General features: G+C 46.3%; 1 protein-coding gene across 4 annotated transcripts in view; it reads left to right on the top strand.

Annotated features, from left to right (window-relative positions):
- Positions 1-16,862, top strand: part of LOC111536158 (ATP-dependent RNA helicase DDX19B) — a 42,929-nt gene extending 26,067 nt beyond the window's left edge. Inside the window, exons 1-9 of one of the 4 annotated variants that reach the window (XM_026456475.1) lie at positions 1,015-1,033; positions 5,803-5,905; positions 6,792-6,906; positions 10,329-10,506; positions 10,853-11,090; positions 13,055-13,289; positions 13,374-13,439; positions 14,581-14,772; positions 15,133-16,862. In XM_026456475.1, coding sequence (XP_026312260.1) covers positions 5,867-5,905; positions 6,792-6,906; positions 10,329-10,506; positions 10,853-11,090; positions 13,055-13,289; positions 13,374-13,439; positions 14,581-14,772; positions 15,133-15,194 — 1,125 coding nt within the window. In that variant the 5' untranslated portion in view covers positions 1,015-1,033; positions 5,803-5,866 and the 3' untranslated portion in view covers positions 15,195-16,862. Of the gene's footprint in view, positions 1-1,014; positions 1,034-5,802; positions 5,906-6,791; positions 6,907-10,328; positions 10,507-10,852; positions 11,091-13,054; positions 13,290-13,373; positions 13,440-14,580; positions 14,773-15,132 lie in introns of those variants that run through there. The other 3 variants (XM_026456476.1, XM_026456474.1, XM_026456477.1) reach the window with 3 other exon arrangements.
- Positions 16,863-22,298: the final 5,436 nt, after the last annotated feature.

Here is a 22,298-nt window from a genome sequence, read left to right as displayed (position 1 = left end):
ATATGGCCGGGCGCGGTGGCTCACACCTGTAATCCCAGCACTTTGGGAGGCCGAGGCGGGCGGATGTCTTGAGGTCAGGGGTTGGAGACCAGGCTGGCCAACATGAGTGAAACTCTGTCCCTCCCCCACCAAAAAAAAAAGTTGACATATGGCCGGGAGCAGTGGCTTATGTCTGTAATCCCAGCACTTTGGGAGGCCAAGACCGGTGGGTCACGAGCTCCAGAGATTGAGACCATCCCGGCTAACACAGTGAAACCCCGTCTCTACTGCGAATACAAAAAATTAGCCGGGTGTGGTGGCGGGCGCCTGTAGTCCCAGCTACTCGGGAGGCTGAGGCAGGAGAATGGTGTGAACCTGGGAGGCAGAGCTTGCAGTGAGCCAAGATTGCACCACTGCACTCTAGCCTGGGCGACAGAGCGAGACTCCATCTCAAAAAAAAAAAAAAGTTGACATATAAATAATGTTTTATATGCTGTGTTTTTAAATTATATGATCATCTTCCTATGTTGGTAAATATACATTTATATCGTATATGCACCATGATTTCATTGTATTGATATATAAAAGTCATTGTGTCAAATATAATAGAAGCCAAACAGCTCTAGAAGACCTGAATAATACAGTAACTAAGGTGGTTTCCTGGTGCAGGGCATCTCCCACTTTCACAGGCATACAAATCTCATAGACATTTATTAAAATGCAGGGTCTGAATTTAGTAGGTCTAAGTGGGGACTGAGGGTCAACATTTCTAATAAGCTTGCAGGTGATGCTGATGCTGATGTTTCAGATCACATTCTGAGTAACAAGATTCTAGAGCATAATGGAAATTTAATACAGGTTGATCCTATATTTTATATGATTATATACAATTCTGCATATAATCCTAAATTCTGAATCTTTTTTTTTTTTTTTGTCTAAAAATAGATATTTTAGGCCAAGTGTGGTGGTTCATGCCTGTAGTCCCAATACTTTGAGAGGCCGAGGTAGGCGGATCGCTTGAGCCCAAGAGTTCCAGAGCAGCCTGGGCAACATGGTGAGACCCTGTCTCTACTAAAAATACAAAAACTTAGCCAAATATGGTGGCATGTGCCTGTAGTCCCAGCTACCCGGGAGGCTGAAGTAGGAGGTAACCTGAGCCCAGGAGATTAAGGCTACAGTGAGCAAAGATTGTGCCACTGCACTCTAGTCTGAGCAACAGAGTAAGACCCTGTCTCAAAAAATCATTAAAAAATAAAAATAAAAATAGATATTTTGGGTCTGTATTTTCTCAAGTTTTCTTTGTTCTGTGTCATAACAGTGACATTTTCTCCAGATGGATAGGATCTTTTTTTTTTTAGCTTGGGACTTTGAGCATGCTTAGGGTGAATAAATGGAGTATTTATTACATGGTTTCATATTGATCATTTATATTTGTGGATCCAATATTTTTGTAGATGCTAACTTTTTTTTTTTTCTGTGAGATAAGGTCTCACTCTGTCACCTAGGCAGAAGTACAGCAGTGTAGTCATAGCTTACTGCACCCTGAGCACCTGGGCTTAAGCAATCCTCCTGCCTCAGCCTCCCAGGTAGCTAGGACTACAGGCCTGTGCTGCCATGCCTAGCTAATTTTCTTTATTTAATAGAGATGGGGGTCTTGCTATGTTGCCCAGACTGGTCTTGATCTCGTGGCCTCAAGCAATCCTCCCACCTTGGCCTCCCCCCAATTTTTTTTTTTTGAGACAGTTTCTCACTCTGTTATCCAGGCTAGGTGCACTGGCACCATCTTGGCTCACTGCAGTTTCTGCCTCCTTGGCGCAAGCAATCCTCCCACCTCGGCCTCCCAAGTAGCTGGGGCCACAGGTGCAAGCCACCATGCCTGGCTAATTTTTATACAATTTTTTTTTTTTTTTTTTTTTGAGACTCGGCTCACTGTAACCACCGCTTCCCAGGTCCCAGTTCAAGTAATTCTCCTGCCTCAGCCTCCCAAGTAGCTGGGATTACAGACACACTCCACCATGCCCAGCTAATTTTTTTGTATTTTTAGTAGAGATGGGGTTTCACCATGTTGGCCAGGCTGGTCTCCAACTCTTGACCTCAGGTCATCTGCCCGCCTCAGCCTCCCGAAGTGCTGATATTACAGGTGTGAGCCACCACACCCGGCCTAATTTTTATATCTCTATCAGAGGCAGAATTGTGCTATGTTGCCCAGGTTGGTCTCAAACCCCCAAAGTGTTGGGATTACAGGTATGAGGCATCACACCAGGCTTTTTTTGTTTTGTTTTTCGGGGGGGCTTTGGTGGAGATGGAGTCTTACTTTGTTGCCCAGACTTGTCTTGAACTCCTAGGCTCAAGCATGCTTCCCACCTTGCCTTCCCAAAGTGCTAGGGTTACAGGCATGAGCCATTGGGCCGAGCCAAGAAGCTAATTTTTAGATTGACAATATTAGAAGAGACCAGCATTATTACTAGAATTATCTAGTGGCTTTCATCATTAACAAATATTTATTGAGTGCCTGTTATATAACAGAGACTATGCTAGGCACTTGGATACATTAGTCAACAATGCAGAACAAAATTCCTGCCCACAAGGAGCTTACATTCTAGTTTAAAATATAGCTAATTCATTTTTATTAAAATATAACAGGTGATAAATTACAAATGTTAATGCCGCTGAACAGCACACTTAAAGGTGGGTAAAAGGGCAAATTTTATGACATTTATTTTTTACTTCAAATAAAAATAATAAATTTTGGCCAGGTGCAGTGGCTCATGCCTGTAATCCAAGCATTTTGGGAGGCTGAGGCAGGCAGATGATTTGAGATCAGGAGTTCGAGACCAGCCTGACGAACATGGTGAAACCCCGTCTCTACTAAAAATACAAAAAATTAGCTGGACGTGGTGGCACATGCCTGTAGTCCCAGCTACTCGGGAGGCTGAGGCAAGAGAATCGCTTGAACCCAGGAGGCGGAGCTTGCAGTGAGCTGAGATCCGGCCACTGCACTCCAGCCTGGGCGACAGAGTGAGACACTGTCTCAAAATAAATAAATAAATAAATAATTTAATAAATTTTGGCCAGGCACAGTGGCTCATGCCCATTATCCCAGCAATTTGGGAGGCCAAGGCAGGCAGACGGCTTGAGCCCAGGAGTTTGAGACCAGCCTGGGCAGCACAGTAAGACCTCATCAGTATTAAAAGGTAAAAATAAAAAAGAAATTAAATGTACAACACTTTATTCTAACTACAAGGGGTAACAGATGTTTTGACAGGGAATCTAGATGTTTAAACAGAAATAGAATAAAGAGTTACCACTGTGGTGGCCGGGCGCAGTGGCTCACACCTATAATCCCAGGACTCTGGGAAGCTGAAGTGGGCAGATCACTTGAGGTTAGGAGTTCGAGACCAGCCTGGCCAACATGGCAAAACCCATCTCTACAAAAAAATACAAAAATAGCCAGGCATGGTGGTTCATACCAGCCCCAGCTACTCAGGAGGCTGAGGCACCAGAATTGCTTGGAACCCGCGCAGTGGCGGCTACAGTGAACTGAGATTGTGCCACTGCATTCCAGCTTGGGCGACAAAGTGAGACCTTGTTTCAAAAAAAAAAATAAGACCAGGTGTGGTGGCTCACGCCTGTAATCTCAACACTTTGGAAGGCCCGAGGCGGGTGTATCACTGAGGTCAGCAGTTCAAGACCAGCCTGGCCAACATGGTGAAACCCCATCTCTACTAAAAAAACAAAAATTAGCTGGGCGTGGTGGCAGGCACCTGTAATCCTAGCTACTCGGGAGGCTGGGGCACAAGAATTGCTTGAACCCAGGCGGTGGAGGTTGAAGTGAGGTGAGATCCCGCCTTTGCGCTCTAGCTGGGTGACAAGAGCGAAACTCTGTCTCAAAAAAAAAAAAAGTCCCCACAAGGAACAGCTTACTTTTGCCAGATTTTAAAATTCCACCTGTGGCTGGGGGCCCTCCCCACAGCTTCACTTTTAGTTCATGTTTCTTCTGTTCTTTTCTTTTTTTAAAATTTTTCCTGCTGGAAGACCTCATTTTCCTTGTCCATCTCTTTGACCTGCCATGGCTGCTCCATTTTTTTGTTTTTTGTTTTTTGAGACAGGGTCTTGCTCTGTCACCAGGGCTGGAGTGCAGTGGCGCAGTCTCAGCTCACTGCAGCCTGCAACCTCTACCCTCCACCTCCTGGGCTCAAGAGATCCTCATACTTCAGCCTCCCGAGTAGCTGGGACTATGGGTATGTACCACCATGTCCAGCTAATGTTTGTATCATTTGTAGAGAAAGGGTTTCGGTATTTTGCCCAGGTTGGTCTCGAACTCCTAGGCTCAAGAAATCATCCACCTCAACCTCCCGAAGTGCTGAGATTGCAGGCATGAGCCACCGCACCTGATCTTGACTGCTTTTTTTTTTTGAGATTGAGTCTCACTCTGTCACCCAGGCTGGAGTACAGTGGCACGATCTTGGCTCACTGCAACCTCTGCCTTGTGGGTTCAAGTGATTCTCCTGCTTCAGCCTCCCAAGTAGCTGGGACTACAGGTGCTCGTCACCATGCCTGGCTAGTTTTTGTAATTTTAGTAGAGGCAGGGTTTTACCATGTTGGCCAAACTGGTCTCAAATTCCTGACCTCGAATGATCCACCCACCTCGGCCTTCCAAAGTTCCGAGATTGCAGGCGTGAGCTACTGCGCCTGGCCTTGCCTGCTTCTTGAGCTGCTTCAGAGGCTGCTTCCTGCCACCTTCAAGGCAAGACTTGGTTCTTGCCACTCTTACCCCTACCCTGCTACCAAAACCTACATCTTGTATTTTTTAGGCATTTCAAAGTAGATTACACTTTTAAATCAAGTGGTTAAAGTAGGATCTCCTGAAGTAGGTGATATCTGGGCAAAGACTTGAAGGAGAAGGGAGTTAGCATGTTATCTGGGGACAGTACTCCCAACCACAGCACAGCCAATGCAGAAGCCCTAAGACTGGCATGTTCTCGGAGCAGCACTGGGGCCCTGTCGGGGAGTGAAGTAAGGGAGAGAGAGAGAGTAGTAGGAAATGAGAGCTGAGGTGTAATGGGGAGCAGATCATGCAGGACCCTGTATGCCATTATGAGGGTTTCAACTTGTATTTTGAATGAAACGAGGAATTATTGGAATGTTTTTGGGCAGAGAAGTAACATGAGCTGACTCACATTTGAAAATAATCAGTAGGCCCATTGCAGTGACTCACACCTATAATCCCAGCGCTTTGGGAGGCTGAGGCAGGAGGATCACTTGAGCCCAGGAGGCTGAGGCTGCAGTGAGCCAAGATTGTGCCACTGTACTCCAGCGTGGTCAACAGAGTGAGACTTAATCTAAAAAAAAAAAAAAAAAAAAAAAAAATGGCGTGCTTCTAAAGCTAACATGTAACTTTGCTACACAATCCAAGGTCTCCTATAAGTGAATTTTTAATACTCATTTTTTTTTTTTTTTCTTGAGACGGAGTCTCGCTCTGTCGCCCAGGCTGGAGTGCAGTGACGCAATCTCGGCTCACTGCAAGCTCCGCCTCCCGGGTTCACGCCATTCTCCTGCCTCAGCCTCCTGAGTGGCTTGGACTACAGGCGCCTGCCACCTCGCTCGGCTAGTTTTTTGTATTTTTTAGTAGAGACGAGGTTTCACCGGGTTAGCCAGGATGGTCTTGATCTCCTGACCTAGTGATCCGCCCATCTCGGCCTCCCAAAGTGCTGGGATTACAGGCTTGAGCCACCACGCCCGGCAATACTCATTTTTTAAAACTTTGTTAACTAGAAAGGTTACTTGAGATTTAAGCTCCTAACCAGTTTGTTTCTTGTGCAGCCCACAGAACTTAATTGCCCAATCTCAGTCTGGTACTGGTAAAACAGCTGCCTTCGTGCTGGCCATGCTTAGCCAAGTAGAACCTGCAAACAAATACCCCCAGGTAAGGATTTATGGATTTAGGTTTCTACTAATGCATAGATAGACGGGATATCCATTTGATGGATTAAAAGCCAAGCTGTGGGCCAAGTGCGGTGGCTCGGGCCTGCAATCCCAGCACTTTGGGAGGCCGAGGTGGGCAGATCACCTGAGGTCAGGAGTTCTAGACCAGCCTGGCCAACATGGTGAAACCCTGTCTATACTAAAAATAAAAAATTAGCCAGGCCTGGTGGTGTGTGCCTGTAATCCCAGCTACTTGGGAGGCTGAGGCAAGAGAATCATTTGAACCTAGGAGGCGGAGGTTGCAGTGAGCTAAGATCGTACCACTGCACTCCAGCCTGGACAAAAAGAACGAAACTCTGTCTCAAAAAAATAAAATAAAAGCCAAGCTATACATTTATGCATTACTTTTTACACAAACTAAAACTCCTTAAATTGAGCACAAATAATATGGAATATCCTCCAACAGCAATAAAAATCCTGTTTCCTTTTTCATGGTGTGCCAGTTCTGGGATGCTTCTTATAGGCCTGGCTCCTTTACTTGCAGGAAAACCTGTTTCATCAGCAACTGTCATCCATTAGTTCTGAGAGCTTTCTGAGTAAATGAAAAGAAAGCTAATGCCAACTGGAACTTTAGATCCATGCTTATGGGTAGGTTTTGTACTGCAATGACCAGTGTCTGTTTCCAAGTGTCTTTACCTACCCAGAGTTCTGACACCTAAGAATTCTATCTTAGGACGCTGTAGCTTAAAGAATCAAATGGTGTACACTTTAATGTACATATTCTTTCCTTCACCTTCAGCTGGAGGAGTGGCTAAGTCCTAATGGTAATTCCCCTTTGCAAAAGAGCTATTGTCTTGAATTTGCACTCTGTACTCTTTCCCTAACAGTGTCTATGCCTCTCCCCAACATATGAGCTCGCCCTCCAAACAGGAAAAGTGATTGAACAAATGGGCAAATTTTACCCTGAATTGAAGCTAGCTTATGCTGTTCGAGGCAATAAATGTGAGTATGTGAATGTGGTCCTAAATCATCAACCCAATTCTTTTTATTTTGAAGCATTTCAAAACATACCCAATAGTTGAAATAATACAATAAACACATGTATTTTTCCACCTAGATTCAAAAACTTAACATTTTGCCATATTTGCTTTACATAAATGTATACATTTTTGTCAAACCATTTGAAAGTAAACTGCAGACATGCACCTCATCAGGACATTCTTTGGCATCCCAGCACTTTGGGAGGCCGAGGTGGGCAGATCACCTGAGGACAGGAGATGGAGATCATCCTGGCCAACATGGTGAAACCCCATCTCTACTAAAAATAGAAAAATCAGCCAGGCATGGTGGTGTGTGCCTGTAGTCCCAGCTACTCAGGAGGCTGAGGCAGGAGAATCACTTGAACCCGGGAGGTGGAGGTTACAGTGAGCCAAGATCATGCCACTACACTCCAGCCTGGGCGACAGAGCAAAACTCTGTCTCAAAAAATTTTTTTTTTTTTTGTAAAGACAGTATCTTGCTATGTTGCCCAAGTTGGTCTAGAACTCCAAATCTTAAGCAATCCTCCTGCCTCAGCCCCTCAAAGTGATGGGATTACAGGTGTGAGCCACTAGGCCAGGACTGAATTTGTTTAATTACCTAATTTACTTCTCTTCATCAGCAGAATAAAAACCCAGAATGTTTATGGCTATTGACTCTGGGGATTATTCTGTTAATTCTTTTTTGTTACTAATTTTTTCTATACTAGTTTGTTTTACAACTAATATTACTTAAGTAATTTTAAAAGTGTTGTTGGCCAGGCGTGGTGGCTCATGCCAGTAATCTCAGCACTTTGGGAGCCCAAGGTGGCGGTATCATTTTAAGGTTAGGAGTTCGAGACCAGCCTGACCAACATGATGAAACCCTGTCTCTACTAAAAATACAAAAAAATTAGCCGGGCATGGTGGTGCGCACCTGTAATCCCAGTTACTCAGGAAGCTAAGGCTGGAGAATTGCATGAACCCGGGCAGGGGGGAGGTTGCAGTGAGCCGAGACAGCACCACTGTACTCCAGCCTGAGCGACAGAATGAGATTCTATCTCCAAAAAAAAAAAAATGTTAGAGGTTTGGTTGAGTTTTATGGATCTCTGAAACAAATGTGACTTTATGAAAATCAAGTCTGCATACAATGTCCGAATGCCAACCTGAGGCCAGTTCTGAAAAGTAAATAATATAATGAAACTTATTGGGAGATAATCATTTAAAATTTTGCAATTTGTATTCAAAGAAGAAGGGTAGAAAATTCTGAGTTTTTTTTTTTTTTTGAGACAGAGTCTCACTCTGTCGCCCAGGCTGGAGTGCAGTGGCACGATCTCGGCTCACTGCAAGCTCCGCCTCACGGGTTCACGCCATTCTCCTGCCTCAGCCTCCTGAGTAGCTGGCACTACAGGTGCCCGCCACCACGCCTGGCCAATTTTTGTATTTTTAGTAGAGATGGGGTTTCACCATGTTGGCCAAGATGATCTCCAACTCTTGACCTCGTGATCTGCCCACCTCAGCCTCCCAAAGTGCTGGGATTACAGGCATGAACCACAGCACCTGGCCTTTTTTTTTTTTTTTTGAGACAGAGTCTCCCTCTGTCACCCAGGCTGGAGTGCAGGGATACAATCCTGGCCTACTGCAACCTCCGCCTCCTGGGCTCAAGTGATTCTCGTGCCTCAGCTTCCTGAGGAGCTGGGATTACAGGCATGCGCCACCACGCCCAGCTAACATAAAAGCAACTGACATATTTGAAATAGATGCCAGGATAGAGCTGAAGGGGCAGAGTGCATTAGAAAGATAAGAACTGTGAAAAAGTCTGCCTAAGAGGAAGTGTCCCAGTCTGTTGTTGACAGAAATGTTGACAGAAAAAAAATAAAGATCAGATACTTCAGAGAAAATTGGATGATTACAGAGATGAGAAGAATGCTACTGAAGAGGATTCATCTTCTAATTGTTTATATCCTTACTATGTCTTTTCAACATTTTTTTTAGTTTTTGAATTTTTGTGGGTACATAGTAGGTGTATATGTTTATGGGGTACATGAGATGTTTTGATACAGGCATGCAATGCATAATAATCACATCAGGGTAACTGGGGTATCCACTGCCTCAAGCATGTATTCTTTCTTTGTGTTATAAACAATTTTAGTTTCTGGGGTTTTTTTTGGTTCTTGTTTTTGTTTTTTTAGACGGATTCTCACTCTATTGCCCACGCTGGAGTGCAGTGGTGCAATCTCAGCTCACTGCAACCTCTGCCTCCCGGGTTCCAGAGCTTCTCCTGCCTCAGCCTCCTGAGCAGGTGCGACAACAGGTGCCCACCACACCTGGCTAATTTTTTTTTATTTTTAGTAGAGATGGGGTTTCACCATGTTGGCCAGGCTGGTCTTGAACTCCTGACCTCAGGTGATCTGCTTGCCTTGGCCTCCCAAAGTGCTGGGATTACAGGTGTGAGCCACTGCTCCCTGCCTGTTTTTTTTTTTTTTTTCAGACAGAGTTTTGCTCTTGTTGCCCAGGCTGGAGTGCAATGGCGCAATCTCGGCTCACTGCAACCTCTGCCTCCCGGGTTCAAGCGATTCTCCTGCCCCAGCCTCCCAAGTAGCTGAGATTACATGAGCCCACCATCACACCCAGCTAATTTTTGTATTTTTAGTAGAGATGGGGTTTCGCCATGTTGACCAAGCTGGTCTCGAACTCCTAACCTCAGGTGATCTGCCTCCCAAAATGCTGGGATTACAGTCATGAGCCACCGCGCCCAGCCCTTTTAGTTATTTTTACATGTACATTAAATTGTTGACTGTAGTCACTCAGTTGTGCTATCAAATACTAGATCTTACTTATTTTAATTGTATTTTTGTACCCATTACCTTTTCAGCATTTTGTCTGGTTTTATGTCCATTAAATACTAAAGTGCTATCCTAACGTTTCCTTAATATATTAATGCAAACAGCAAAACATTTGCATTAAAATATATAATAGGTTTAGAATTTCTCAGAAAGAAGAGCTGGCTTTGCCTTTGAAATACCCATGGAGGCCGGGCACGGTGGCTCAATCCTGTAATCCCAGCACTTTGGGAGGCCAAGGCAGGTGGATCACCAAGTCGGGAGTTCAAGACCAGCCTGGCCAAGATGGTGAAACCCGTCTCTACTAAAAATACAAAAAAAAATTAGCCAGGTGCCTGTAATCCCAGCTATTTTGGAGGTTGAGGCAGGAGAATTGCTTGAACCCGGTGGCAGAGGTTGCAGTGAGCCAAGATCTTGCCACTGCACTCCAGCCTGGGCAACAGAGTGAGACTCTGTCTCAAAAACAAAACAAAACAAAACAAAAAAACAAAAAGAAAAAATGCAAACAAACAAAAAAAAAACAAAAAAAATACCCATGCATGGAAAACATCTTGGGTCTCCACAGTGGAAAGAGGCCAGAAGATCAGCGAGCAGATTGTCATTGGCACCCCTGGGACCGTGCTGGACTGGTGCTCCAAGCTCAAGTTCATTGATCCCAAGAAAATCAAGGTGTTTGTTCTGGATGAAGCTGACGTCATGATAGCCACTCAGGGCCACCAGGATCAGAGCATCCGCATCCAGAGGTAGGGATCTCGAGGGCAGAGGACTCCTCAGCCTCCCCATCTGCAGTGTCTTCTCCCTTCACTTCAGACGCCTCCTCTGGCCTCTGCCAGGGTCTTGGCTCTCGTACTCTCAGCACCATTTGTTTGACAGGCCATTTCCATGTCAGCACTGACCACAGTCCCTCCCAGCCTGGGCTGAGAAAGGAGACCTAGGGGCTCTCCCCCAACCCCTGTCCCCCACCCAGGCCTGCTGCTCCTCCTCCCCCTTCAGCCTTTCTGGGCATCTAGACCCTCCCAGCTGGGGAGGCTGTGCTTCCGCTGCTTCCCGGGGCCACCTGGGGCCACATGCCAGGGCCTTCCCTTGCAGGATGCTGCCCAGGAACTGCCAGATGCTGCTTTTCTCTGCCACCTTTGAGGACTCTGTGTGGAAGTTTGCCCAGAAAGTGGTCCCAGACCCAAACATTATCAAACTGAAGCGGGAGGAAGAGACCCTGGACACCATCAAGCAGTACTATGTCCTGTGCAGCAGCAGAGACGAGAAGTTCCAGGCCTTGTGTAACCTCTATGGGGCCATCACCATTGCTCAAGCCATGATCTTCTGCCATGTGAGTAGCAGCAGCAGTGGCAGGCCTGGCCCTTCCCTCTCAGCCAGCTCCCCACAGGGCTTAGGAGGACTGGATGCCCCTGGGCACCATAGGAAGAAAGGAAGTGGTTTGTTCTCCTAAGGTTTTAATGAGTTGTATGAGGGAGACTTTGATTCCACTTCTTACTGATTACTGGGAAAAAAAACCCCAAGTAACAGCTAATGAAATAATCTTTAGATTTTTAAGAATATAAGCTGGGCAGCCAGCACGGTGGCTCATGCCTGTAATCCCAGCAATTTTGGAGGCCAAGGCGGGTGGATCACCTGAGGTCAGGAGATCAAGACCAGCCTGGCCAACATGGTGAAACCCTGTCTCTACTAAAAATACAAAAAATTAGCCCTGTGTGGTGGTATGCACCTATAACCCCAGCTACTCAGGAGGCTGAAGCAGGAGAATCGCTTGAACCCAGGAGGTGGAGGTTGCAGTGAGCCAAGATTGCACCATTGTGCTCCAGCCAGGGTAACAAGAGCGAAACTCCGTCTCAATACAAAAACAAACAAACAAATAAAAAAACCAACAACAAAAAAAGAATATAAGGTGGACAAGTACATGTAGTCCCAGCTACTCGAGAGGCTGAGGTGGGAGGATCGCTTAAGCCCAGGAGTTCAGGCCAGCATGGGCAACATAGTTAGACCTCATCATTAAAAAAATATATATGGCTGGGCACGGTGGCTGACGCCTGTAATCCCAGCCCTTTGGGAGGCTGAGGTGGGGGTATCTTCTTGAGCCCAGGAGTACAAGACCAGCTTGCACAACATAGCAAGATCCCATCTCTACGAAAATTTTAAAAATTAGCCAGGCGTGGTGGTGCGTGCCTATGGTCCCAGCTGCTTGGGAGGCTCAGATGGGAGGATTGATTCAGCCCAGGAGGTTGAGACTGCAGTGAGCTGTGATTGTGCCACTGCACTCCAGAGTGGGCAACAAAATGAGATCCTGTCTCAAAAAATATATAAAATTTTAATATATATATATATTTTGTTTGTTTGCTTGTTTGTTTTTGAGATAGGGTCTTGCTCTATTATTCAGGCCAGAATACAGTGGCATAATCATAGCTCACTGCAGCCTTGGCTCTTGTTACTAGGGCTACAGGTGTGTGCCCCATGCATGTCAGGCTAATTATTTTTATTTTTGTAGAGATGGGGTCTTGCTCTGTTGTCCAGGCTGGTCTCAAACTCCTGGCCTCGAGCGATCTTCCAGCCTCAGCCTCCCAAAGCACTGAGACTACAGGCACGAGCCACCATATCTGACAAGAACATAGACTATTTAGGAATGAAGATCTTTAGCTAAAACCACACTCTTCCTAGATAAAAAACTAACAGCAGTTACGTAACTTATCTAAAAAGAAAGAAATCATATGAGGAAAATTCTATTTGAAAAAAAATTTTTTTTTGAGATGGGTTCTTGCCATGTTGCCCAAGCCAGCCTTGAACTCCTGGGCTCAAGTGTGTAGCTTGGACTGTAGGTATGTACCACCATACTTCATTGAGAAATTTTAAGCCTAACCTCCTAACTGGATTTAGCAGTGCCTGCATGTATTTTAATTGTGGCAAGCCACTTTTTTGCAGTTGTCTTCCTTTTTTTTTTTTTTTTTTTGAGACGGATTCTTGCTCTGTCGCCCGGACTGGAGTGCAGTAGCTGGATCTCAGCTCACTGCAAGCTCCGCCTCCTGGGTTCACGCCATTCTCCTGCCTCAGCCTCCCGAGTAGCTGGGACTACAGGCGCCCGCCACCTCGCCCAGCTAGTTTTTGTATTTTAGTAGAGACGGGGTTTCACCGTGTTAGCCAGGATGGTCTCGATCTCCTGACCTTGTGATCCGCCTGTCTCGGCCTCCCAAAGTGCTGGGATTACAGGCGTGAGCCACCGCGCCCGGCCTTCCTTTTGTTTTTAACAGGTCTCTTCATATAAAACAATTCTTTTCACTACAGACTCGCAAAACAGCTAGTTGGCTGGCAGCAGAGCTCTCAAAAGAAGGCCACCAGGTGGCTCTGCTGAGTGGGGAGATGATGGTGGAGCAGAGGGCTGCGGTGATTGAGCGCTTCCGAGAGGGCAAAGAGAAGGTTCTGGTGACCACCAACGTGTGTGCCCGCGGTGAGCAGAGGACGTGTCCCACCTGGTCTGCCAGGCTCGGGGTCCCAGGCCCAGTTAGAGCCAGAAATCCTGGTACACAGGGAAGTCAGATGGTCTCAGGGAGATCGGTAGGGTTGGCGACAATATTCCTTTCTAGACTGTTTGCATTTCCCTCAGGTGAAAAACTCCCACAGAAGCCAGGAGTCCTGCCTTGGTGGAAGGAAGTGTACAGGCATCTGACTGGTAGAGAACGGAGCCTGCTCCTCCAAGGGCGCCCATCTCCAGAACACTGTGTCTCCCGGAGGCTTACTGACTGATTTCATAATTTTGTTGGCACCTGCCAGTTTTGTTATTTTCCTCCAGGTTCTGCTGTGTGCCTGTATGTGCCCTCTCTTGTACCCAATTCCCAGAGTTGGCCTGTCCCCCCAATTTTTTTTTTTTTTAGACAGAGTCTCGCTCAGTAGCCCAGGCTCGAGTGCAGTGGCACAATCTCAGCTCACTGTAACCTCTGCCTCCTGGGTTTAAGTGATTCTCCTGCCTCACCCTCCTGAGTAGATGGGATTACAGGCGCCCACCACCAAGCCCAGCTAATTTTTTTTTTTTGAGACGGAATCTCGCTCTGCCGCCCAGGCTGGACTGCAGTGGCCAGATTTCAGCTCACTGCAAGCTCTGCCTCCCAGGTTTACACCATTCTCCTGCCTCAGCCTCCCGAGTAGCTGGGACTACAAGCGCCCACCACCTCGCCCGGCTGATTTTTTGTATTTTTTTTTTAGTAGAGACGGGGTTTCACCATGTTCGCCAGGATGGTCTCGATCTCCTGACCTCGTGATCCACCCGTCTCGGCCTCCCAAAGTGCTGGGATTACAGGCTTGTGCCACTGCGCCCGGCCTAATTTTTGTATTTTTAGTACAGATGGGGTTTTGCAGTGTTGGCCAGGCTGGTCTTGAACTCTTGACCTCAGGTGATCTGCCTGCCTTGGCCTCCCAAAGTGCTGGGATTACAGGTATGAGCCACCATGCTCAGCCTCCCAAATTCTTTCCCTCAACCCAAAGTTGATATGCATTGACTTACCTTTGGACAACAGTGATTTTTGTCTCCTGTCCTTCTGTCTCCAGCTCTCAGGGACTCATTCATCACCTCTCCCTGCACCCCACCCCGTGGCCCCTGCTAGTTTGGTTTCTGTGCCTGTAGTTTTGCTTTTGGGCATCATCTAAATCTCATACTGCATGGCCTTTCAGATCTGGCTTCCTACACTTGACGTCATACACATCTCTTAGTGCCGTGTTCCCTTAATGCTGAGTCATGCTCCATTGTATGGATGGACCACATGACTGATTTGTCTCCTGTCCTTGGTCTTCTCAGCTTCCATCTCTCCTTCCCGTAGGCATCGATGTTGAACAAGTGTCTGTCGTCATCAACTTTGATCTTCCCGTGGACAAGGACGGGAACCCTGACAACGAGACCTACCTGCACCGGATCGGGCGCACAGGCCGCTTTGGCAAGAGGGGCCTGGCAGTCAACATGGTGGACAGCAAGCACAGCATGAACATCCTGAACAGAATCCAGGAGCATTTTAGTGAGTCCCGGGGAGGGTCCTGTGCCTGGCGCCCTTTACTAAGGGGGGCGGGGTGGGGAAAGGGGTACGATCTTCTGTAGCCCTGAGAGAGGCTCTGTCCCTGGCACACTCCCCTCCTTTCTGACCATATGGCAGTTCTCAGGGCCACACCTGGAGACTTCAGGACCCAGGGACTCCAAGGACAGCTTCCCCATGACCGGGCTTCGGGGCGTGGGGCTCTGACTGTTGCTGTCAGTGACTAGGGGCCCTGCTGCCCCCTGCTCAGGCACCCGGAGCCTTTGGGGATAAATGAATGATTGCTGTGGCCCGGGGTGGGGCACATTCCTGGGCACGATCGAGACCTGTGTATTTATCCCCCAGATAAGAAGATAGAAAGATTGGACACGGATGATTTGGATGAGATTGAGAAAATAGCCAACTGAGAAGCTCCACCAGCCACTGGTGCCAGCCCTGGCACTGCCCCTGCACGGGAGACAAGTGCATTCAGGGCACAGCCTCCGACATCACCCCAAGGACAACGGCATGAGTAGAGGGAAACTACCTACCTCACTGCAAATTATGTTTGGACTTGACAAAAATGTGTGCAAATGATGGGGGATGGTAGAAAAAAAATTATTTACGCAACCTTGGAAGATTAGGCATGAATACACAGAGATTTACCTTTAGGAAGTTTCATCTTTTAATTTGGCCAGCGTTTCCCTCATGCTAATCTAGATGCTGTGGCTGATTGCTTGCTTAGGATCTCCTGTGGCAGCCTCTGCTTGTTCTCTGGCTTGGAGTGGATGGGCCAGCCTCCAGCTCCTGTGGAAGTAATGGAATAGCAGTGAAAAGGGAACACAGAGAGGGAGGCCTCCAGTAAGATAGGTGTGTAAGCCCAGTCATCATGTTTGGAATGGCATGAAGCAGCAGAGGAGGCCTGAGAGCTGCTGCTTTGGACTTGGGGGTGGGACAGCTCACCAGATTATTGCCAGCCCCCTGTCCTAATGCCCACAGCAGAAGGGGATTTGTTAAATAAGCACGGACCAAAATGCCAGCCTCTTGGACCTGTGTATATGGGTTTGTGTCACAGGACTGTGACCTGTTCTCGGTGGGTGCAGTCTGTGTAGGGTGCACATCTGATTATTGGTGGGTCCCGTGCCTGTGCTTAAGCAAGTCCTGTAGAGAAGTCATCGTGGAGAATTAGTGGTGGCCCTAGCTTGCCACAAAACCTGGTCTCATGAGCATCTGCAACATCCTTTTTACATCCTTTATATCACCTTACCCCATAGTAGCCCCAAGCAAATGTGATCTGAGGTTTAGATCCTCATTGAAAATTGTGGTTTCAAGTCTCTCATGGCCAGCCTCAAGGCAGTTCTAGACGTGGTCAGCAGTAATCACAAATTCTTGTTTTGTTTCCATACCCAGAAGGCAAGTTTTGTCAGAGCTGGGGAATAATTTCAGATATTTGACATATTGATTATAAAGGGCTTCTGAATGTCTGTGTTTACTGCCTTTGGAATACAAACAGGTACAACTGAGGGACTAACTGCACTACTGCCATTTGTCTGTCTAAGGCAAGAGTATCACCAAGGCCTTTGCTCCAGCCTTACTTGGCATCTTTGTGCAAGACAGAGCAAACAACAGTAACGGACACTTCTCGTACCTGGCCAAGGCTGTTGTACCTTAGCCAGGTACAACATGTTGTGTGTTGGTACCCACAAAATGACGGCAAAGATGAGAGGAACCTGAATTGCCAGAGCAATATTAAACCCGAGCCAAGAGGAGTACTCTGCAGTTCTTTGGCTTTGGTACAGAGTGGCCACTTTCTCTAGGATCTGGAAGAAGAGTTTTATGTGCTAAGAACGATTGTGATTCTAGGTCTTCCTTGTAGGCATCTCTGTATTTAGGCCATATCTGTCTCCTGGGAAGGGAAGGAGCCAATGTCAGCCTCCAGGTGATTTATTTAGTCTGACATTACAAAGAGACAAATAGACTGCCAATTCTACCACATTCCCCTGGCGGGTACTTGACTATGTAGTCTTCTCTATGCTTCTGGTCACCTCTGACACATCTTGGAATTCTTGTAAGAAAAGAAATTCTTATACTTTTTTCTCCTTCCCTGAGTCCTGTGGACCAACCCTGAAATACTAAAAACAAGGGCAATAATTAAAGAAGTATAGACTCTTTAGTAGGCCACAGGCAGAGCAGACCCCCACCTTCTCACAGCACATACAGCCTCTCTACTGGTGTAGCCCCAAGTCCGAGAAGGAAACTGGGAAGCAGGGTGCTGCAGACTGTTTGAAAGCAGGAGGAATGGGAATCTGGTAGAAGTATAGGTCAACAGTTCTTGTTTTTTTGGAGATGGAATCTCACTCTGTCACCCAGGCTGGAGTGCCTTGGCACGACCTCGGCTCACTACAACCTCCACCTCCCAGGTTCAAGTGATTCTCCTGCTTCAGCCTCCTGAGTAGCTAGGACTACAGGTGCATGCCACCAAGCCTGGCTAATTTTTGTATTTTTAGTAGAGATGGAGTTTCATCATGTTGGCCAGGCTGGTCTTGAACTCCTGACCTCAAGTGATCCACCCACCTTGGCCTCCCAAAGTGCTAGGATTACAGGCGTGAGCCACCGTGGCCAGCCAACAGTTCTTAATCAGGGGCCTTGGACCTCTAAGAATTCACTGGATGGGTTTCACGGAGTCTATGAAAAATATATGTATCGGGGGAAGTTCACCTCCAATATTCAACATGGGTTCTTTTCTATTTCCCTAAGTGTCAGCTGGTCTGAGAAATAAAGGGAAAGAGTAAAAAGAGAAATTTTAAACCTGGGTGTCCAGAGGAGACATCACATGTTGGCAGGTTCTGTGATGCCCCCTGAGCCATAAAACCAGCAAGTTTTTATTAGCGATTTTCAAAAGGGGAGGAAATGTATGAATAGGGTGTGGGTCACAGAGTTCACATGCTTCACAAGGTAATAAAATATCACAAAGCAAATGGAGGCAGGGCAAAATCATGACCACAGGATGGGGCGAAATTAAAATTGCTAATGAAGTTTCGGGCACGCATTGTCATTGATAACATCTTATCTCCTGACAGGGTTTGAGAGCAGACAACCCTTCTGACCAAAATTTATTAGGTGGGAATTTCCTCGTCCTAATAAGCCTGAGAGTGATATGGGAGACTGGGGCTTATTTCATCCCTTTGTCTACAACCATAAAAGACAGCCGTCCCCAAAGCGGCCATTTTAGAGGCCTCCCCTCAGGGACGCATTCTCTTTCTCAGGGATGTTCCTTGCTGAGAAAAAGAATTCAGCGATATTTCTCCTATTTGCTTTCGAAAGAAGAGAAATATGGCTCTATTCTGCCCGGCTCACAGCAAGTCAGAGTTTAAAGTTATCTCCCTTGTTCCCCGAATATTGCTGTCATCTTGTTCTTTTTTCAAGGTGCCCAGATTTCATATTGTTCAAACACACATGCTTTACAAAAAATTTGTGCAGTTAACGCAATCATCACAGGGTCCTGAGGCAACATACATCCTCCTCAGCTTACGAAGATGATAGGATTAAGTAAAGACAGGCATAGGAAATCACAAGGGTATTGATTGGGGAAGTGATTAAGTGTCCATGAAGTCTTCACAATTTATGTTCAGAGACTGCAGTAAAGACAGGCATAAGAAATTATAAAAGTACTAATTTGGGGAACTAATAAATGTCCATGAAATCTTCACAATTTATGTTCTTTTGCCATGGCTTCAGCGGGACCCTCCATTCGGGATCCCTGACTTCCTGCAACATATGTGCAGTAGTTTGAGTTTAAACGTATTTTCCTGGCTGGGCACAGTGGCTCACGCCTGTAATCCCAGCACTTTGGGATGCCAAGGTGGCGGATCACCTGAGGTCGGAAGTTTGAGACCAGCCTGACCCACATGGCGAAACCCCATGTCTACTAAAAATACAAACTTATCCGGGGTTTCTGGCACATACCTATAATCCAAGCTACTTGGTAAGGCTGAGGCAGGAGAATCGCTTGAACCTAGGAGGCAAAGGTTGCAGTGAGCTGAGATCGCGCCGTTGCACTCCAGCCTGGGAAACAAGAGCAAAACTCCATCTCAAAAACAAAAACAACAACAACAAAAATAATAAATGTATTTTCCTGGGGAGACTCCCAAAATAGTACATGTCTTTTAAAAAGGTAAGTCCCACTGTTGCGGATGGTTCTGGAATGTCACCCCAGCATTACTACAGGTCATATTTCTTCCTTATTCCTTCCATATTCATTCCTGATTGTGCCTAGCTCCCAGGGCCATAGCTGTCTCTGTGACCTTGTGTAGCCTAGAGCCAACAGTGATGTAAATCTGCATTGAGCTTGGTGAGCTTTGGTCCCCAGGGATTCTTTTACTGATTTTAGTAAGTACCTATATATGAAATGATAGCTGGGTGGGTTGACTCATGCCTGTAATCCCAGCACTTTGGGAGGCTGAGGCAGGAGTACTGCTTGAGCCCTAGAGTTCAAGACCAGCCTGGGTAACAAAGTGAGACCCTGTCTCCACAAAATACTTTTAAAAATTAGCCAGACATGGTAGTTCATGCCTGGAGTCCCAGCTACTGGGGAGGCTGAGGCAGGCAGATTGCCTGAGCCCAGGAATTCAAGGCTTGAGTAAGTTATGATTGTGCCGTTGCACTCCAGCCTGGATGGCAGAGCAAGATTCTGACTCAAAACGAGAAAAAAACACCAGGAGCAGTGGCTCACGCCTGTAATCCCAGCACTTTGGGATGCCAAGGCGGGCAAATCACTTGAGGTCAGGAGTTTGAGACCAGCCTGGCCAACATGGTGAAACTCCACCTCTACTAAAAATACAAAAATTAGCTGGGTGTGGTGGTACATGCATGTAATACCCAGCTACTTGGGAGGCTGAAGCAGGAGAATCACTTGAACCCAGAGGCGCAGGTTGCAGTGAGCTGAGATCTCACCACTGTACTCCAGCCTGGGCAACAGAGTGAGACTCCGTCTCAAAAAAAAAAAGAAAAGAAAAAAGAAATGATAAACTGTTCTAGAACAGAGAAACTTGGGAAAAGGAATTTTTGGCCCAATGGAAAATTCTGGATATATTCATTATCTATAAATAATGCATGTTATTATTTTTCTTGAGTGTCATTCATTGGCTGTATGCCTAAGGACTAATTGTTGATGTATTCTTGTTAATTGATGATTAACCTGAATTGAGGATTAACATGAAGATTAATAATAATTCATGTTAATTGAACTTAATTATGAAGTTTTCATATTACCAAGAAATCATTAATGAGTATGAGAAGGAAACAGCCGGGTGCAGAGTGTCACACCTATAATCCCAGCTACTTGGGAGGCTGAGGCAGGAGGATCACTGGAAGCCAGGAGTTCGAGACCATTCTGGGCAAAGAGCAAGATCTTCTTTCTTAAAAAGTTTAAAAAAGAAAATTAAGCCAGGCACAGTGGCTCACTCCTGTAATCCCAGCACTCTGAGAGGCCAAGGCAGATGGACTGCTTGAGGCCAAGGGTTTGAGACCAGCCTGGGCAACATAGTGAGACCCCATCTATAAAAAATAAAAAAATTACAAAAGAATTAGCCAAGTGTGGTGGCGCATGCCTTTAGTCCCAGCTATCCAGGAGGCTGAGGTGGGAGGATCACCTGAGCCAGGGGGGTTGAGGCTGCAGTGAGACATGATCCATGCCACTGCACTCCAGCCTGGGCAACAGAGCAAGACCCTATCTCCTGAAAAAGAAGGAGAAACAGCAGTATGTTTTTGGTTGCTGGTATTTGGGTATTTTTGTTTTAACAAGGCTAATGTCGTAAAGTTTAGCATTCCGTGCACTGGGATTGCCCATGGCTGAGCTCTATAGTCATTCTGAACTGGCGTGGTGGAGGTGCTCATGGTCACATTGGTTGAAGTTTTCTGAAATCTGTAATGTGTAAACATATTTGGGTCTATAAGTTATCTTTGAGCTTAGACGAAATTCACTGTGAATGCTCTGTAAAGCAAAGCAAGTTTTCCATTGATATGTAGATCACTGTCCCAGTGTTGGACTGAAATGCTTAGTTCAGCAGTTTTTACAGTAATGCTGTAAATCACAGCTTTCCAGTGAATATTGTAAATGCAAGGAATTCACCATGAAGTGGGTTTGTGCAATTTTTCATACATAGAACTTATCAGTATTAATGCTATAATATCACAGTCACCAGTGAGTCACTCCATCCTTGTTCAGGTCAGAAGAAATACAAGCAGAAGCTGAAGCCACAGTAACAGCTGGTGGTAGATTGGAAACATCAGGAGCCCAAGCAAGATATATCTTCCCAATAAGCAGGACATCCTACATGGATCTAGAATGCATACATTAGGGATCCATTTGCAATATGTCAAGTTTGGTGTCAAGCACTTTGTATTTTTGTTGTTGTTGAGATGGAGTCTTGCTCTGTTGCCCAGGCTGTAGTGCAGTGGCGCCATCTCAGCTCTCTGCAACCTCTGCCTCTGGGGCTCAAGCGATTCTTGTGCCTCAGCCTCCTGAATTACTGGGACCACAGGTGCCACCACGCCTGGGTAATTGTATTTTTAGTAGAGACGGGATTTCACCCTGTTGGCCAAGGTCTTGATCTTCTTACCTCAAGGGATACACCTGCCTCAGCATCCCAAAGCAATGGGATTACAGGCGTGAGCCACCATACATGGCTAATTTTTGTATTTTTAGTAGAGACGGGGTTTCACCATGTTAGCCAGGCTGGTCTCGAACTCCTGGCCTCAAGCGAGCAACTCACCTCAGCCTCCCAAAGTGCTGGGATTACAGGTGTGAGCCACCATGCCCGGCCAGGTTCGTTAATTTCTATAGCAAGTAGGATTATGCCAGAGGAACAAATTAAATATTTTACTTCATCTGACTTTTTTTTTTTTTTTTTAACTTTCCCTGCCTTTGAAAAACTCTGACTTTGTATTTAACATCAATGGAAGGGATAACTTCAGAAAAAGCTGCAGTACTTCTAGTCTCATGGACCATTCTTCACTGTCTCATGGACCCACACTTCACTGACCATTTCAAGACTTTCACTCACCTCATAATTCCAACCCTATCATCCCTCTCAGGTGTCAGGAAATAAGCTCCTTACTCTAAGAAAATGGCTAACATACAGAAACTCCCTCAACTTTCCACCACCAGAACTTCCTCCATGAGCGCCGGTCCTTCCCTCTCCCTCCTGTTTCAATGAGAGATATATCCCTGTTATCTAAATTTCTCAGCTGGGTGAAATTACTCACACCTAATCTCAGTAACTTCAGGAGGCCAAGGCAGGAGGATCCCTTGAGCCCAGGAGTTTGACACCAGCCTGGGTGACACAGGGAGACCTCATCTCTACAAAAAATAATTAAAAATTAGCCAGGCGTGGTGGCTCATGCCTGTAGTCTCAGCTACTTGGGAGGCTGAGGCAGGAGAATCACTTGACCCCAGGAGTTTGAGGCTGCAGTAAGCCGTGACTGCACCATTGCACTCCAGCTTGCGTAACAAAATGAGACCCTGCCTTAAA

Source organism: Piliocolobus tephrosceles, chromosome 17 (genome assembly GCF_002776525.5).
Source record: "Piliocolobus tephrosceles isolate RC106 chromosome 17, ASM277652v3, whole genome shotgun sequence".
Lineage (NCBI taxonomy): Eukaryota > Metazoa > Chordata > Mammalia > Primates > Cercopithecidae > Piliocolobus > Piliocolobus tephrosceles.
The sequence above is the reverse complement of the archived record's forward strand: the minus strand, read 5'-3'. Positions and strand labels throughout refer to the sequence as shown.